At 37.0% G+C, this 18,890-nt stretch overlaps 1 protein-coding gene across 8 annotated transcripts in view; it reads right to left on the reverse strand.

Annotated features, from left to right (window-relative positions):
* Positions 1–18,890, reverse strand: part of LOC121862327 (protein lap4-like) — a 151,388-nt gene that overhangs the window by 69,837 nt on the left and 62,661 nt on the right. For 6 of the 8 annotated variants that reach the window (XM_042360507.1, XM_042360504.1, XM_042360503.1 and 3 more), the window contains exon 10: positions 15,570–15,599. The exons of the other annotated variants lie outside the window; for them this stretch is intronic. In XM_042360507.1, coding sequence (XP_042216441.1) covers positions 15,570–15,599 — 30 coding nt within the window. The remainder of the gene's footprint in view (positions 1–15,569; positions 15,600–18,890) is intronic. 8 annotated transcript variants of the gene reach the window in all.

Below are 18,890 nucleotides of genomic sequence, written 5' to 3' on the forward strand. Positions count from 1 at the left end.
AGGGAGGTTTTTTTTTCGGGGTAGAGAGATGAAAATCATGCACATTTTCTGGAAATTACAAGAAAACTTTTCTGGTATCTGAAAAATTCCAGGGATGGGGGATATTTTTCTGGGTCCGAGAGATGATAAATGTGCAATTTCTGGAACTCCCGAGAAAATTTTTCCGTTACCCGGAAAATCCCGGGACGAGAATTTTTCTCCGGCTTCGAGTCGTCTCGTTACCCGGATATCTCTCATTTCCAGAAGTGCTCTGCACCAACTGTTCCAGCTAACAAAGATATTACATTTTATGGTGTGTGTGTGTGTGTGTGTGTGTGTGTGTGTGTGTGTGTGTGTGTGTGTGTGTGTCAATGATTGAACTGACCAATGAAAAATAATATACGCGTTATTATAAATCAAATCACTTGATTCTCTACAGGACAATTCCGTGAGTAATCTCAACTTATATAATACAATATCTAATTTTTACTCGGTTTACTGGTTGAGCAAACAGATCATAGACCACAAGCTTTCTATCCAAATATTAGGCATACAAAACTTATCACATGGAATAATAGACCTTAAACATTAAAAAAAATACTTAACTTATCTAAATGCTCCCACTTTTAAGAGTTCCATTCATTATTGTTATAAGTAGCAGGCTGACTATCTACACCAATATGTATACATAAATGGTTCTTAAACACTCAAGTACTGTACTGTACTTTGCATACCTATATGCTTGTAATAAAATATATATCCATTCAAAAAGGAAGAAACAATAATAATGATACTAATAATAATAATAATAATAATAATAATAATAATAATAATAATAATAATAATAATAATAATAATAATGATAAAATTGACAGGCTAATTATAGTTATACTGTACTGTACTGTACAGTATTGGGATGTACACTTCTATATTTTGTAAACTAATACATTGATATGAAACATACAGCTAAAACCACCTTTAAAAAATATAAATAAAATACAAAAATAAAATAAATAAGAGAGAGAGAGAGAGAGAGAGAGAGAGAGAGAGAGAGAGAGAGAGAGAGAGAGAGAGAGAGAGAGAGAGAGAATGACACCTCACCTCCATTATCTCAAGACTTTACATATAACTTTTTCCATCTACCATTATGCTACATATCTTACATGATCTGCTAGATTTTTTAAGAATCAATTGGAAAGAATACTTTATGTCTTGTTTATTATGTTCTGGATAACTAAGGTACTTGTATTGACATTATTATGAGCAAGTTCCAGAGTACCACAACTGCCATGTGTATACAGTTACTGTCGTCTACTGATCACCGAGTAATTTAATCACTATTATTCCAAGAGATAGGAGACACTTCTGTAGTGCAATTGTATCTGCCGGCTTATCAGGTGTGTTAACAGGGTGTGTGTTAACAGAATATGTGTTTTGGGAGAGCAAAATGTTTTCCCAAGTGATTTGCTAACAATAAGAGTTTGCTAATTAAAAATGGTGTACTGTATAAAATATTCCTTAAACTTGAACTATCTAAAGTTTACTCATATGTATTTTTTTTCTGTTAGAATCAAGGAGGGAATCTAAAACTGGTGCTTAATGTTACTTGTAATCCTAAAATGTGTTAGCAATATGAATTATTCAGCCAATAAAAGTGGTGGATTAATTCTGAAATCCCATTCTATAACAAAGTTTGAAAAAAAAATTAGAAAATACTCTGGAATATCCCAGCTATGCCTATGGGTTTTGGAGCTCAAGGAATCCCCATATTCAGCAGCAAGAAGTAATCTAAAGATTACCCATTTCCTCCACAGCAAACCTTACCTTTTAACTCTTTAGAGGACAGTGCCTCACTTAGGTATTTTCTTCTGGCTAACACCGACAATTTTGGTCAGCTGAAAGAAACCCCTGCCCTCTAAAGGATTAAAAACAGACAGAATAACCAAAGTTGCCCAAAGGCTGAGAGATAACAGGTCAGATGCTTCCAATTCTTCAATTGTCAAGCTCAATTATATAATTGCATCAAAATTAACCTCACAATCATCTGACCTCCAAAGAAGGTCCCAGGGAGGAGAGTAAAATGCAAGTAATTCTTTCCAAGTTCAGTTGTAAAACAGGACTTCCGAGTGATTTCACAATTATAACTTAATAACTGTCAAGAATATAGCACAAATAATACAAAGGAGGTGTGGAAACATCCAAGATCTGTGAGAAACACTAAGGGAAAACAATCCACAATTTACTACCTGCACAGAATATACCTGACCCCGTACACTATGCCACCATGTTGTTGTTCAGGTCATCAAGGGATGACTAGTCTCATCTGTAATTGGTGACCACTGGGAGGAGTAACAAGTATTCTCTAACAAGAAAAGCCTTATGAACCTCAGAATATTACAAACAAAGCACTAGCTGACACTGACCATACAAGCTTAGGATCCAGGAAGCTCCACATGAAAGACAAGCAACCAAAAACCAAATAACATAGAAATAAGGCAAATTACCTAGAAATTCCACATATCCCAGGAGACATTATACCAAAACCGCTAAAGGAATTACCAGCATTCCCATTGTCTTTGACAGCATCATAAAGTTAGGAGATACTATACAGTACATCCAAGGCTAATATAAATCATCTGACTTAATGGGAAAGAAAGATTACTTTCCAGGAAATAAATCCATACATCAACAAAATTGGATATGGAAAGCAAATAACCACCCAATCCCTATACAGGTATTGTTAGTTTAATATTGTGAAAATCCCATGAGCTCTTACAAATGAGAAATGGCAGACAGCCCTTAATAATTTTCAGCGATTCACCCATATAATTATATAAAGAAAAGAGGAATCCAATCTAGCTCTGGTACTGTACTACCTTAGCATCACCCAGGATAAAGGGGCTTCCCAAATGTCACTAAACAGTAGACAAAATATGAGACACTCGAAGCAAAGAAAATGCCATTGTACAAGTGGTCCCCGAGACCGGATGGGAGAAGCAGTTGGAATAATTTAAGCAAATTTAAGGATTGACACCAAGATTATCTAGATGGGTAAGGGAAAAGCAATTCCAATAACCCCTACTTTCAACCTCCTGAAAATAAAAAACCCATACAACATATACTTCATATGCTTGTGTGAGTAAATGTGTCTGAATACCTTACACAATCTCCCAACTCATTTTAGATACTTTCCCAGAAACTTAATACCTTGATCTGATCAAGAAAAGAAATCAAAACAGGAGAACAATGGGAGCCTGTGTTAGTGGCATTAGTGTTGCCCAGAGAACAGCCTAAGTGTTCACCTGGTTTGAAGTAAGCTATTTAGGTCACAACCATAATGTTTATCTACAACACACAAACATAGGCCCTTTATGTAAGACACAGCAAATAACCATGGAAGGTCAAATCACAAAGAAAATAACCCAACAGCTTGTTGTCAATTAGAGCTATGTAATCACAGGCAAGCTGCCCCTGAAAACTCTGAGGTGCAGTCATATGAAAGGAGCCTTGTAGCTGCTCGTACACGTGGGGAGATTTTCCACTAATTGAAGGGGTAGTTCAGGTATAGGAAAACAAATACAGTATTCTCATGAAACAACCTAATCTGAAGTAGCAGGTTATAGTATCCCTCTGAAAGGGACTGTCCATGAACTACAAACAAGGAACATAGAAGTGCATTCAATAATGACTAAAAAAGACAGTGGTAATTCAACCCATGTTGGGAATCACAGCAATGCACTGTCAATCCTAAATTAACATATTCTGCATTGCCACCCTAGTGATTCCTTTTAATAGCATGAGATGACCCCCTCAGCCCAAAGAAACCATTTCAAACTAGGGAACAGACAGGACTATGTACTGGAAATGTACAAGTCCAGTGTACTTCAAATTGTCTCCAAAGGGAAGATAATTCCCTCACCACCACACCAACTACCCCGAGTTAGGCTATGACTGCAAGTACACTATTAGAAAACAGAAGGTTTTTACTTTGCATGCAACACCAATGACAACAAAACCTTGAGTAAAATCTCCATCACAAACTATGAACAAGACCAGGGACTTCACTTCACCTGAAAGTTGGCAAAGCTAATGACAGGTATTACCCTGAGGAGGATGTAAGGTTTTATTATTGAACCTTCATGTGAAGAAAAAAGAAACACATGCACTGTGCAATCTCATGACTCATTAGCTCCCAGCATTTATACATTTGCAACTTCTCAAACCTCCTCTTTAAGGTCAAGGGATGCTGAGAGATGGGAGAAAAGCTAATCTTCAGATTAATGCCGGCTTTGGGGGTATATTCACATGTCATTATTTAGAAGTGTAAAGTTATAAATAATGAATGCTCAATCATTATCACTTATGAGAATGTTCTCTTACAGTAAATATCAATGTTCTAAATGGCCACCTGTGACCTTAACAATGCAATACCTGCCAAGTCTATCCAGATACCAAACCCAAAATCCTGTTGCTATGAACTCTATGCTTTAATTCTGTATTAGACCATTTTAAAATAAGTATGCAGTTAAGTTTTATCGATTTTTCTAAGCTGCCAACATCTTTTTCAGTATACTGTACTTGCACATATTAATATGATATTATTTTGACTATTGTGTTTACAATTGTTCAATATAAAAAGCATACAATGTCAACTTCTTTCAAGATTATTTCCAATGAAAATGTTTAATATTTAGATTAATATGTCTATTACAAAATTTAACATCTGAAATGCTTGTGATTCACAGGTTTGGTAAGCCAAGCCTCATTATGGGTGTCTGTAGCTAGTCCTCCAACTCTTACCCTAAGAACACAACTACATATATATATCTAATGATAATTAGTGAGAGAAACAATTCAATAAGTAAACTAAGGTAAGTAAAATAATAAAGATAACAATGTATAAGAAAATAATCCTCTATGCCAGGGGTCACCAAACTTTTTTCACAGTGGGCCGGATAACTGAAAGAATGACGAGCGCGGGCCGCATAATCATTCTGTTCAATACTTGCAAGCCAGAAAGAAAGCTCTGGTAACGTCAGAGCGTAGGCGGAGCTACCACGAGCCGGGGAAGGACTTGGGATCCGGCCCGCGGGCCGTAGTTTGGTGACCCCTGCTCTATACCAATAGTACATTTAATTACATTTACAGTGGGATATGCTATAACGAATGGATCCTACTACGAATATTCCTATAACGAACGGTTTTACCTATAAAATTGAGAATGCTATAACGAACGAAACTCCTACAACGAACATTATTTAATTTTTTTTTTTTTTCTAATTTATTGTTTTTTTATTACAAATATTAATGATATTCTTTATTTCAGGGGTTTAGATGCATATTTATGCACTTTTTTACAATTTTTACGATTTTATATTATATTTTTCAGTGTTAAGTGGTTGTATTTGGGGGCCTGGAACGGATTAATCCTATAACGAACGAATGCTATAACGAACAAGGTTCTAGAACCAATTAGATTCGTTATAGCATACCCCACTGTATAACAAAATACAATAAAAATAAATCTTATACCCCTATACCTGTCAAAAGTTAAAAATCTGAATGTTCTATCTGTAACCTAATCTTAATGAGAAATAAATGTAGAAGTACTGTACAGTGATATGTAAAAAACAATGGCACAATAGTATAAGTAGTACAGTAATATAAGGTTAAGACTGCATGTTTTCAGTGTATATTTGATGCTTTCTTTACATAAAGCTGTACTGTATCATGGAAACAATGGTACAAGAGTTGAAAGAAATGTGTTATTCATATAGTCACTTAAGTTCAGCAAATGAAGCCTAGCTAAAGAACCTCTATCAACCATGTATCTTATTCCATTCCCAAATTACTGGGGTGGTGGGTCAGCTGCAACAAGGCATCTGGCTTTCACAATGATCACATTCTTTTAGTCATCTCAATGAGGATTTATTCTCTGAGGCCCAACACCCCAAAACATTTCTTGCCATGAAGCCTTTAAGTTTTTCTAGAGTTGCCTTTCACTCAAATTCTAATAAAAATTTTTTATTTGAGTGATAATTAAGGCACAGAGGTTATTTTGTTTCAAGATGAGTAAAGCTCATTGAGAAACATGATCTCTCTCTCTATGTGCGTGTGTGTGTGCATGTGTGTGCACAGGGTAGTGTAATGTATCTAGGGTGGCAGAATTAAGGTGCAGGCACTGCTTACTCCCTCTCGCTTTCAGCTGCCGCCGCTGGCTCGCCCTCGTGGTGAGCAGGGAAGCAGCTTGCACATGTCTCACCTGCCAGTACACAGCCTCTCAACCATCAAGACTCCTGCTGTGCCTCCTCGTGGCAACACACGGTAACTGGATGCCTCGTGAGCCCAGGCCAGACCAGCAGGGGATCTCGGAGTAGCAGTGGACCCCAGAGATGGAGCACAGGCCCACTGATGTGGACATGTCCTGGCGCCTACCAACCACTGCCCCGCTGCCTTGCAGATTAACCTTGGTAGGTATAAGGCTATGGGAGTAATCCCTGAACGAAAAATCTGCTGTGGAGCTCCGCATCAGGCAGACATACTTAAAGAGCTCCAACAAGACCCCAATGGCGGTACAGGCAGAAGAGGTGACCAGCATGGGAACCCAACGACTATACCGGCAGATGAAGGCAATGCACGATGGACAGGCTACTAAGGCGAAACCCAACAAACTGGGATATCGGCAGTCAATTGCAACTCTCCCTCTCCCCAGTCATTGCAACACCTGCACCACTGGATCAGGAAAGGGAGAGCCAAGATGTGTGGTTGCAGCCTGCACTCCTGCCGCACCACATAAATCAACTCACGCACAGCCATCATCCAGCTCATCATCATCAAAACCCCAATACTCCCAAAAGTCCTATGGCAACGAGGACAGGCAGAGATGAATGCAGGGAGTCTCTAGTCACAACTCTGCACATGGGCAGCATAGATAAGATGATCGTTTATGTACTGGGATCTAGGCAGCAGTGCAATCCAGTCCTGTCTATGCGACTGAGCAACTCTCTCGAAGACCCACTCTGCTCACCCCACATGGGGAGGGGGCTAGAATAGGTACTCTAAACATAGCCTGCTTAAAGAAACAACCTGACTGGGCAAACACACCCAGTAAGGGTGGGTTGTTTGACCCGTGCCCGGGTGAGCTAATTCTTGTAAAAAAATAAATACTTGTAAGTAAATAAATAAATAAATGAATAAATAAATAAATAAATAAATAAATAAATAAATAAATAAATACAAATAAAAAAAGTCATCCTTAAGCAGTCGAAAACACAGATCAAAACAAAAACAAACTATAAAGCCTCTTACGGTCGCTGTATGGAATGTCAGGACCCTTCTGCATACTGGCACAAATGAGCATCCTGAAAGAAGAACTGCCCTTGTGGCAAAAGCTGGCTAGGTAGAGCATCAACATAGCTCCCGGACAAGAGTCGACTCACAGAACAGGCATCTGGCTATACCTTCTTCTAGAAGGGTAAGCCTGCTGCGGAGAGAAACCGCATTTATGGAGTTGGCTTTGCCAGCCGCCTAATTGCCTATGCATCCTACACAAGCTATCTGAAATGCCTGTTGGGATCAACAAGTCCCTCATGACACTCTGAGTCCCACTGAGTCACTCACATCATGCCTTCTTCATCAGTGCATACGCCCCAACACTGGATGCGGAAGGTGACATCAAGGAGGCCTTTTACTCCGACCTCAACAGAGTGCTAACCTCTATCCCCATAAGATAAGGTTGTGCTTCTTGGTGACTTCAGTGCCAGAGTTGGCAGAGATGCTGACATTTGGCAGGGAATCATAGGGAGAAATGGACTTGGCAAGTGTAATCCCAACGGCCTACTCCTCCTCAGCAAGTGTGCTGCACACAACCTCACTATCACCAATACCTTGTTTAGGCAGGCAGACAAGTTCAAGGATTCATGGCAACACCCACGATCCAAACACAGGCATTTCATTGACTACATCATTGTCAGAGAAAGAGATTACTGAGATGTCCTCATCACCAGAGCCATGCATGGCTCAGCCCACTGTGACACTGATCATTGGCTCGTCAGAGCCAAGCTCTCACTTCACGCTGCCCCAAAACGATGAAGGTAACAAACCTCTAGAAGAGGTTTGAACACTAAGCATCTGAAGGATCCGGCGGTAGCACATGCTTTCAGAGAGCAGCTCGAACATGGGCGGATAAACAACCCAAATTCCAGTGCCGAAAGGGATATTCTCGACATTGTCATGACAAAAACCTAAAGAGACCCTCGGCCAGATCGAAAGAATACACCAGGACTGGTTTGATGAAAAGACCAGGAAATAAATGTACTCATCGAAGATAAACGTGCTGCTTTAACTGACTGGCTGAACAACCCTCTGTCTCGGACCAATGCTGATACCTTCCACAAGAAGAAAGCAGTGGCCCAGCGCAAACTATGCATACAAAAGAATGGCTGGTTTACAAATAAAGCATGTGAAATGCAAAAACTTGCAGATCAACACAAGATGCACGAATTTTTCAAATCCACTGAAACTTTTTATGGGCCAATCACTCATGGCACAGCTCCCCTCCGTTCATCTGAGGGTAACTCCCTAATTAAAGGCGAAGAAGGCATCTGTCAGTGCTGGAAAGAACACTACCATTCACTGCTCAACCGAAACACCAATGTGGATGTCCTGACTACCCAGTAGGTCCTTCAGCGTCCACAGCTGACTCATCTAAGCTATCCTCCTTCCCTTGATGAAGTAGCTACTGCCATCAAACAGATGAAAAATAACAAAGCCTCAGGGCCTGACGGAATCCCAGCCGAGGTGTATAAAGCAGGAAGTCCTCTGCTTACCAGCTGTCTCCACTCTCTCCTGGAGAATATATGGGAAAAGGAGGAAATCCCCCAAACTCTTAAAGACGCCTCCATTTCGCTGCAGTTCATAGCTGGCAAGATATTCACCCGAGTCCTCCTAAACAGACTTCTTTCTGAGGTGGAAAACCTCCTCCCAGAATCTCAATGTGGCTTTAGACCAAAATGTGGCACCACTGACATGATCTTTGCTGTCCGTCAGATACAGGAAAAGTGCAGAGAACAGTGTCTTGATCTGTACATGCCCATCATCGACCTAACCAAGGCCTTTGACTCAGTCAACAGGGAAGCCCTCTGGCGGGCCCTCAGCCATTTTGGCTGCCCTCCAAAATTCATCACCAATGTGAGGTAACTCCACAATGGCATGAATGGCAGTGTCCTGCACAATGGCACCAGGTCTGAGTTCTTCCCCATCCAAACAGGGGTAAAACAAGGGTGTGTACTAGCACCAACTCTCTTTTCCATTTTCTTGGTGGCCTTCCTTACTCGTGCCAGTGCCAATTTAGCCGGCAGGGTGGACATATAGTACCGGATGAAGGGTCTTTTCAACAAAAGACAATTCCAAGCAGGAGAAAAGGTGTCTGCAGCTTCCATTACTGAACTTCAGTAGCCAGACGACCTCACTCTTGTTGCTCACACTGAACAGAAAATCCTGAACACCTAAGCAGATGCGTATGCACACTTCAGCCTTGAGGTGAATGTACATAAGATTCAAATTCTTTTTCAACCTGCCCCTGGTTCAGACACACCTCCACCAACCATCCATCCATCTTAGTGGTACTACCCTATCTAATGTTACCCACTTCCAGTATCTCCGCTCCCACCAGTCCATCACAGCGGACATCGATGAAGAGATTCAACATCGGATCAGATGTGCATCTCAAGCCTTTGGCAGACTCCGTGCCTGTGTGTTCAACTGTAGGGACCTGAAATTAAATACAATGTTGCACGTATATCAAGCAGTGGTCCTCCTAACCCCGCTATATGGCAGCGAGACATGGGTCACATACAGGAGACACATCAAGGCACTTGAAAACTTTCACCAACGTAGTCTACGTTCCATCCTCCGAGTTTGCTGGGAAGACAAGAGAACAAATTCCAGTATTCTCACTGATACCAACTGTAGGAGCATCGAGGCTACCGTTATCCATGAAAAACTACACTGGACTGGCCATGTTACCCGCATGGATGACAGTAGACTGCCAATGCAGCTACTTTACAGTCACCTAACGAATAGTAAACGTAAAGCTGGCGGGCAACCAAAAAGGTACAAGGATAGTCTTAAGACAAACTTGAAAAGTGCCAAATCAACCCCCTCACCTGGGAGACGATTACTCCATGCCGTGACGCTTGGAGGAGCACCACACAAGAAGGTGTCAATACTTTTGAGTTTGCCCAACTGCAAACCAAGGCAGACAAGCGCCAATGCCGGAAAGATGCTGCTGCAGCCCTTCCCGCATTAGATGTAGCCCTCCACATGTGCAACATCTGTAAACGTTCCTGTCGGTCCCGTATCAGCCTCTCTCGTCACCTCAGAGCTCACCAACGAAAGTGACATCCTTAATAACTCACATCATTTTATCATAGCTAGATGATTGTCATATTCGATTCCATGTTGCAGCAACTGATGCTGCAAGTACCAGAGAATTTGATAAAAAAAGTAGCTATAGCACAGGAGGTGGGCACCTCGAACTCGTTAACTATGTTACAGAGAAGGGCAAATGGTTTCAATCTCAATAAACAAGAATTTACAGATGCCATTGCTCTAAGGTACGGTAGGCCAGTAGAAGGTTTGCCTTCCCAATGTGTGTGGCTCTTCCTATGACGTCGATAACGCCATGGAGTGCAAGAAAGGGGGCTTCATATGCATGAGGCATGACGAAGTAAGGGATCTCACAGCAAATATGTTGAAGGAAATCTGCCGTGATGTCAGGTTAGAACCGACTCCTTCCATTGGACAGTGAGAATTTCCAACATAGGACTTCAAACACATCCAACGAAGCCTGTGTTGACGTCAGTGCTCGAGGATTCTGGACGCGGGGACAGCGAGTCTTCTTCGACATCAGGATTTTTTATCCCATGGCCGCATGTCACAGTAAATTAGCTCTTGATGCTGCACACAGGAGGAACAAGAACGACAAGATAAGGGCATACGGGGAGAGAATTCAGAACGTTGATCAAGGCAGCTTCACTCCTCTGGTGTTCACAACCTCTGGTGGGATGCATCTACGCCAGACTCGCGGAGGTGATCTCTGAACAGAAGCAGCAGCCCAGAAGTTATGTTACTGCCTGGATGAGATGTCGACTGTCCTTCTCTCTCCTTCGTTCGGCTTTGCTCTACCTCAGGGGAACGAGAGCATCGGCCCCAAAGCCGACAACAGTTGCAGATATTGACTATGAGGCAAAAGTCACTGAATGTCACATAGATCTGTGGCTCAACTAACTCAACACAGCTAGGATAGCTACTTATGTATTAGTATAGTTAATATTAAGGTAATAAATGGGGGAGGCTGGAGGCCACGTTTAAAAAAAAAAGGGGTAGGTAGGTGGGGGTGTGTGTGTGTGTACTATTGTGCAAAACTGAAAACCAAAAACAGAACTAGAAAGGTTTTCAAAATATCATCTATAGTAGCCCATTTCTATCGTTCTACCAACTGTGCTTATTACTGCTGAATGTAAATAAAAATGAAGGACTGATTCTAAAACTCCCTTTTATGACCAAGTCTAGACCAGATGTTTATGTGTCTAAATAAACCTTGCACATTTGCAACTCGAGACTAATAAAAAGATTAGTTTTATCTCTCCATTTCAGCCATAGCTCTTAAACATGGGTAATTAGAAGCAAAAGTCACCTCTTTTAGACTGACGAGTTGTAATGTCACAATAAGCTAGGCTCACCGTGCCTGTCACTGGCCAGCATCTTACAGAATGTTAGACTCTTTACCAGCTGGTCTCTAAGGATTTACTCTCATCCCTGACTATTGGTTTACTCACAGCTCAAGAAAAATACTTCCTGCAAGAATTACAGTAGTCATACTACACAAGAGGAGGAGGAGGTCCCAACTGATCTCTTCTCAAGAACTGATACACCCTTGGGGAGGGAAAAATTTGCCACCTTCAATGTTTCTGGTCGAACATAATCAAGGTAAAGAAAAAATAAAATACTAGCAAATCCACAGAAAAGCCATATGGAAAGATAAGACACTAACTAAACAGTACTCACCAGCATTAACTCTGGCTTGAAGATATTAAAAACAAAAACACTTATATAATTTCTTGCCTACAAAGGCTAGAGCCTTAAACGACCCCTGAGCAAAGGCAAAACAAAATACTGTTTCTACAAAGGGAGACAGAACTGATGAATTATGAATTTTTAACCCAAGAAAATCCTTTTTCCAAACTTTCATTTGAAAAACCTACATGAAAAAGAAGGCTACAGAACAAGAGTCTTCTAACATCTGATTCCCGATCTATCAACTGCTGAAACTGTTCACCCTTTTAATGTTCTCAACACTTTTTGACAAATATATATTAGTGTCTCCTTAGAATGAGGAAACGAGTTTTCAATGTAAATTAGTCGGGTTGAGTAAATTACTGTCTATATCCTCAACATATTTTCAGAATCTAACCCTTGCAAACCTTTCCTTTAGAGAGTTACACTGGAAGCAGACGGCCAAACACATAACCTCTCAGAATTTTCCATACCTCTATTACCCAGATATCACAATATCACTGCCATCCATCATTGAACGGTGAAATGATGGTTCAGAAACAGACAGGTATTGGAACTATAGTCGGGTCCAGTTCTGAACCCGATTCAAGGTCCAGTTCTGAACCAGAATCAAAGAGTTAAAGCTGGACCTGAAGAGGAAGCCTCCCCTTCATCCAAAGAAATTAGTACTGAAGGACTTTATCCCAGAGCTAGAACACATTACAATCCAAAGCTCTAGCCTTCCTAACCCATGGAAAATAGGCAAAACAATCATTTTTTGTGTTGGATAAGCTGACTCATCATTTTCATAAGTTAATAATTTGAGCCCAATTACAACTTTCCACCAAAAGGGCAACTTACATCAGAGAAATTGAGGTTGCAGTAGAATCAGCTCTATTACTTAAATTACAGTACTATTAGGTATTCTAGCAAAAAACCTGGCAATTACACCACAATTGAAAGATTATGAACCCTAACATGGAGCAATCTTTCACATCCTTACACTACACTAGGCTTATCCTGTTGAATAAACTGAAAATTATTCATAATCAGGGTCCAAAGATTCAAAATTATTAATAGCAAATTTCACCATTAATCTCAAAACAGAATCACAATAACATACAACAATGTTGCAACAATCCAATGATGTACAGTACAGATGTTCACATTGAAAGAGGAATTAACAAACAACTTATTACCTGTACTTAAAGAAAACAATCATTCCCTCTTGGGGTGCTCAACCTGGGTTATAGGCCCACTGAACAACATAAGTCTTCACTATTTAATTGACCCCCATAAGGATTTATTTGTGGTAAGATCCAGAACATAAAGAGCTCATGAAACCTCACAGTAAACATTTTATGTGCTGTTTTTTCCCTGATAGAATACAGTGAGCCAGAAACTATTATTCAAAATTGCACTTGCAATAATTCTATTTTAGATCACACAAGAGAATTATTACCCTAAGCCAGACACTCACACCTGGTGTAAAAACTCATAAAGCATGTTGAGTTACCTACTTTGAAATTTGTGAATGACCAAACCAATATATCTTGGGGAAGGTTGGTCCCATAGTTCACTTCAAATTAGGTTGAAATAAAGGTAAACAGCTAATACACCATGAAAATAATGAAGAATCTGCCTAATAAACCATGAAAATAATGAAGAGTCTGCCTTTCTTGTAATACTACAAATCAGGACAGTGATTTCAACCTATAATTGCCCAAGTGCTAAGAAAAAATGGCAAGGTACATTTAGCTCCTTCCAGGAAACAAACTATGGTGCAAGGCATCTGCCCAACAAGGAATAACGACAAGAACTACAGGTCTGAATGTTGGGACAATAATTTCTAGCCAAGCCATGAGATGGACGTGGTGCACATGGGCTAATATGACATCACAAATTGTCAGTCTCTGAATATAACTATTCCTTTAATCAGTCAAATATTTAGGAGTTGACTAGTCATAAATACACTAGATGAAATGGACAATCTCTCAAACAATCATTTTTATAAATTAAAAAATGGAGCGTGTGTCCGTTTCTAACACACTCTCAGGGTCAAACTGTGTACTCATGCATAGATGCAAAAACGAGTTCTTGCATGCATGTCTCGTATGCACTGTATGTGAAGCTGCCTACTCTCTTATTGAATATGCAATATGTGTCATGTATATTTTGCCATTATCTAAGTTGCATTGTGTATGTTTAGTACGTTGTATGGCTCTTACAGGTATGTGTGATCTTAATTTCTTTCGTGAATTTTAATTTTTTACAAGAGTATCAATATTCACAAAGTTGAACAAGAAAGGCCTAACTATGGTAGTATCAATATTACAAAATAAATCATATATGATCTGTTGTAAAAATATAATTTCTAAAACAGTTGTTTTTTTAATACAGCAAAAAAAAAATTACAAAATGAGCTATTTTCAATGGCCTTACATACAATATATGTTTCAGAAAGAGAAGGAGAGAGTGTGCGAGTTGTAACCAAACTTGAGCATAGATAATAATAAGCACATGATAAAAAGCACCAATCTATGTGCATGTTGTTGGATACTTTTTGTATTTTATATGGTAAATATTACAAAGAAATTCTATCTCTCGTCCTCAGAGAATAAATATAATAAACTCTCTTCCTAGACACTAAATATATAAGTTGATAGCCCTCGACGGGAAGACTTGGCCGGTCTGCATTGTTTTGTACACGAAAGTAAAGGTTCTCCTTCAATTTATAAAAGGTATTTTCTGATTACTGGGTAAATTTTCCTATTAACCTGATACACATCTTTCATATGTCGATTATTGAAGACCAAGTAGCAAGAGCTGTCATGGAGCAACATTTAGAAATATGACTACAGTATTTATCTGTATATCAGTCACTAAGTCTTCACAAAATATGGATAAAATAGTGAGGTTCTCTTATGAAATGCAACCAACTGCAATGAAACAAGTTATATTAAAAATGCATCAGCTGAAAGAACATAGTATATTACTTATAAGGGGGAAGTGTTAAATATGCTAAGAAAAAATTATTGATTCCATGTAATGAATTACAATAATGTAATAATAAAAAACTACATTCAATAAAATTTAACACATTTCTATTACCACTGCAATGCATTTAGGTATGTGAGGAATAATTTTGAAAATATACACATGGTGAAGCAAGTGTGGCCACTTTAATATTAAATCTCCATCTCAAATGAAACCCAGATAAAGAGATCAGATTAATTAATTCTGCTTCAGTAAAAAAAAGGATTGTGATTACTGATGACTTTAAGAACAAATGCAGGAAATATATGGTACATTTTGTACACCACAGCTACTGGTGTACACAGATGGCCAAGTGTACATTTTCCAAATATTCTCGCATTTGCTGACCCCAAACATGCCAACAAGCAAAAAAAAAACATCAGGGATAACGAACAAGAAGAAAATGGCATGGACAGACAGACAGACAAACAAACAACCAATGCAGGAACTGGAGAAATTGCCAATAAAAAAAAATGAGGAAAAGGTGGAAGACTCACCAGTGTTTCCACCAGTCGTTTGCATAATTGCTAAATACCAACCAATCATCGGCATTTGGTTAGGCGTGTAAGGAAATGCAAGGGGATAGGGTGGAATGAAAAGTAGTTAAATCATGGAATTACTTAACCAGCAGGCACTTATACTCTTTTAAACGATTATCCCAATTCTCTTTTAGGCAAAAATCAACAATATTCTCAAAAGGTACTTCAATAGGAAAAAAATATCTAATATTAATTGTATTCAGTTGGAACACTATCAAGTCATACGCATACCGTACCAATCTAAAGTAAATAATCAAATGTTAGCAGGTAAAACAGTTATAAAATTTTTACCATAAATGCATTAAAATGACACTTCTTATCAACACAGGAACAAAAATGCATGATCTTTGTACATATAAAACAATTCAAATCTTATTACAATTTTGCCACCTTGAAAGGCCAATGTAAGAAATAGTTTACAAATAAAGAACTGTGTAACCAGACCTGCTAACTACTGGAGATGTTAGGGATGAGGTGTTAAATTTGCTGATGGTTGATATACTGCCTGGGGTTCATATCTGGCATATCCTAACCAATCTTGTCAACCTTATATCATAATTAACACCTCAAAGTATCACAAATGCTTACTTGGTTAACTTTAGTTGCAGCAAGAGTACAGTAGAGGGATTTTAATTAAAAATTATAATTTGACAACTTGCTTAAACAAATCCAAGTAAAATATAGCTGTCAACCTAACATCTTCTTTCAATGACCATTTAAAATAGATGAGTGCAGGCTACAGGTCAAAGGCCTTGCTACTGGGAGAAACACTGACTGAGATGAAAGGAAGCAGATTTAGGAAGAGAACAGAGATAATATGGCAAATGTTTTCCAACCATATCGAAATATTATGGGACTTCCCAACATGATGCTACATAATTATGTAATAATTATCTGTAAACAAAATTTTTATCAAGACGAAGAGTAAACATAATGTACTCCAGTAAAAGGTTGCTTTTGACAAGAGAACTTAAGTGAACTTGATCAACAGCTTAAATACTTGGAAGCACAACTGTACAAGTCATTTTACCCATCATTATATCCATATTAATAAAATCATTAGTACCTTAGTACATAAGATTTTTAACTGGAACAACTAGAAGTATATTTTGCATTATAAAAAGTTTCCAGTCAGGTCCTTCATTATACAACAGCTGTGGTGAGATATATAATTTTTATACATATTGTGTATTTATTAATTAGTTCTCAATACCATACTATACAGTAGTGTATTTTGCTGAAATTCTTAAGGGTGGTATTCTAACAAACCTTCCATTGGAGCCTTTCAATTTCTTTATAAAAGAATCAAATTTCAATACAACTGGCAGCAATAACATTCAAAACATTATAAACTGACAGTGGCTTTAATATTAAAAAAAGGAAAACAATGTCCATCCTCTCTGTTCAATTCCTTGCCTGAAAAAAGTTGTGCAAGAAAATATTTTGACAAATACATCGTGTAGAGATATAAGCACTTCGGAGAATTTTTTAATAATATATTTTTCACAAACTTTCAAATGAAAAAAAAATCAATTTTTTTAAAAGTTATACTTAAAATTAAGATAACATTAAAATCTGTTACATAACGTGAATGCAATTATGACTAATATCCTTGGTTCACTTCTTGAATGGTGTGTACAAATAATGAGCCTGATAGGGAAGCTTGGAAGTAATAGGGATAAAAAAATTTGTAATTTCATTAATATATCCAAATCTGTGTGAAGATTTGCACAGCTCAGAGAAGGGAGCAGTGATGGGTTCTAGATTAAAACAGAGGTATATATATATATATACATATATATATATATATATATATATATATATATATATATATATATATATATATATATATATATATATATATATATATATATATATATATATATATATATATATATATATATATATATGTATATATATATATATATACTGTATATATATATATATATATATATATATATATATATATATATATATATATATATATATATATATATATATATATATATATATATATATATATATATATATATATCATGTAAATCCATTTTTCATCATATATATATATATATATATATATATATATATATATATATATATATATATATATATATATATATATATATATATATATATATATATATATATATATATATATATATATATATATATATATATATATATATATATATATATATATATATATATATATATATATATATATATATATATATATATATATATATATATATATATATATATATATATATATATATATATATATATATATCATGTACCTTTTTTGTATTCAAAGGGATACAAATTACACAAGGTAATTAAATTTACATTGGCTACCAACCATAATCCAAAATTATATTCAAAACATTTGGTGAAGCATTACATGTTGATGTATCCTTTAAGTCAAGTACAGAACTACCAATGAACTGAACTAAGATATAATAAAGAGATACTCAACAATAAGATTGCCTTAGCAAATATAGAGGAGAAACTAGAAAAGAAGTAGCAGCAAAAACTACAGAGTAAAAATACAATTACAGGTTGACAACCCCTTATCCGAAAACCTTGGAGCCATACGTGTTTCGGATTTCGGAATTTTTCGGATTTCAGAATGGTGATTTATTTTTTTATTTTTTTCATTTATTTATTTTTTTTTAATGGGGTTTAGCCCACCCGGGCACAGGTCACTGACCCACATCAGGGCCTGGGGGACGAAAATGTAGCAATAGCAATAATAATAATAGCAATAATAATAATAGCAATAATAATAATAGCAATAATAATAATAGCAACAATAGCAACAATAATAATAATAATAATAATAATAATAATAATAATAATAATAATAATAATAATAATAATAATAATAATAATAATTCATAGGTCTAGGTCGTGTTTCTCACTTATGATCCTTTTTTCATTTTTGTTTTATTATTATTATCGTTGTTATTTTTATTTTATTATTGTTTTCATTATTTTATTTAAGCATTTTTATTAAAATTTTTATTTATTTTTATTATTATTATTATCATTATTATTATTATTATTATTATTATTATTATTACAGGTGGCTTATCAAAAATCCGGCAACCGATAAACCGGAACCTTCAGTTTTCCGGCATGGATTTCGGAGCGCATTTTCAAATATTTCTTTGTTTATTTAATGAAGATATATGTTTTAGCTCATAAAATTCATACAAATTACCCGGCCAGAATATAATTTACATTGCTGGAATTCTTACAATTTGATGATCATTTCGA

Source organism: Homarus americanus, unplaced genomic scaffold (assembly GCF_018991925.1).
Source record: "Homarus americanus isolate GMGI-L3 unplaced genomic scaffold, GMGI_Hamer_2.0 scaffold31037, whole genome shotgun sequence".
Taxonomy (NCBI): Eukaryota; Metazoa; Arthropoda; class Malacostraca; order Decapoda; family Nephropidae; genus Homarus; species Homarus americanus.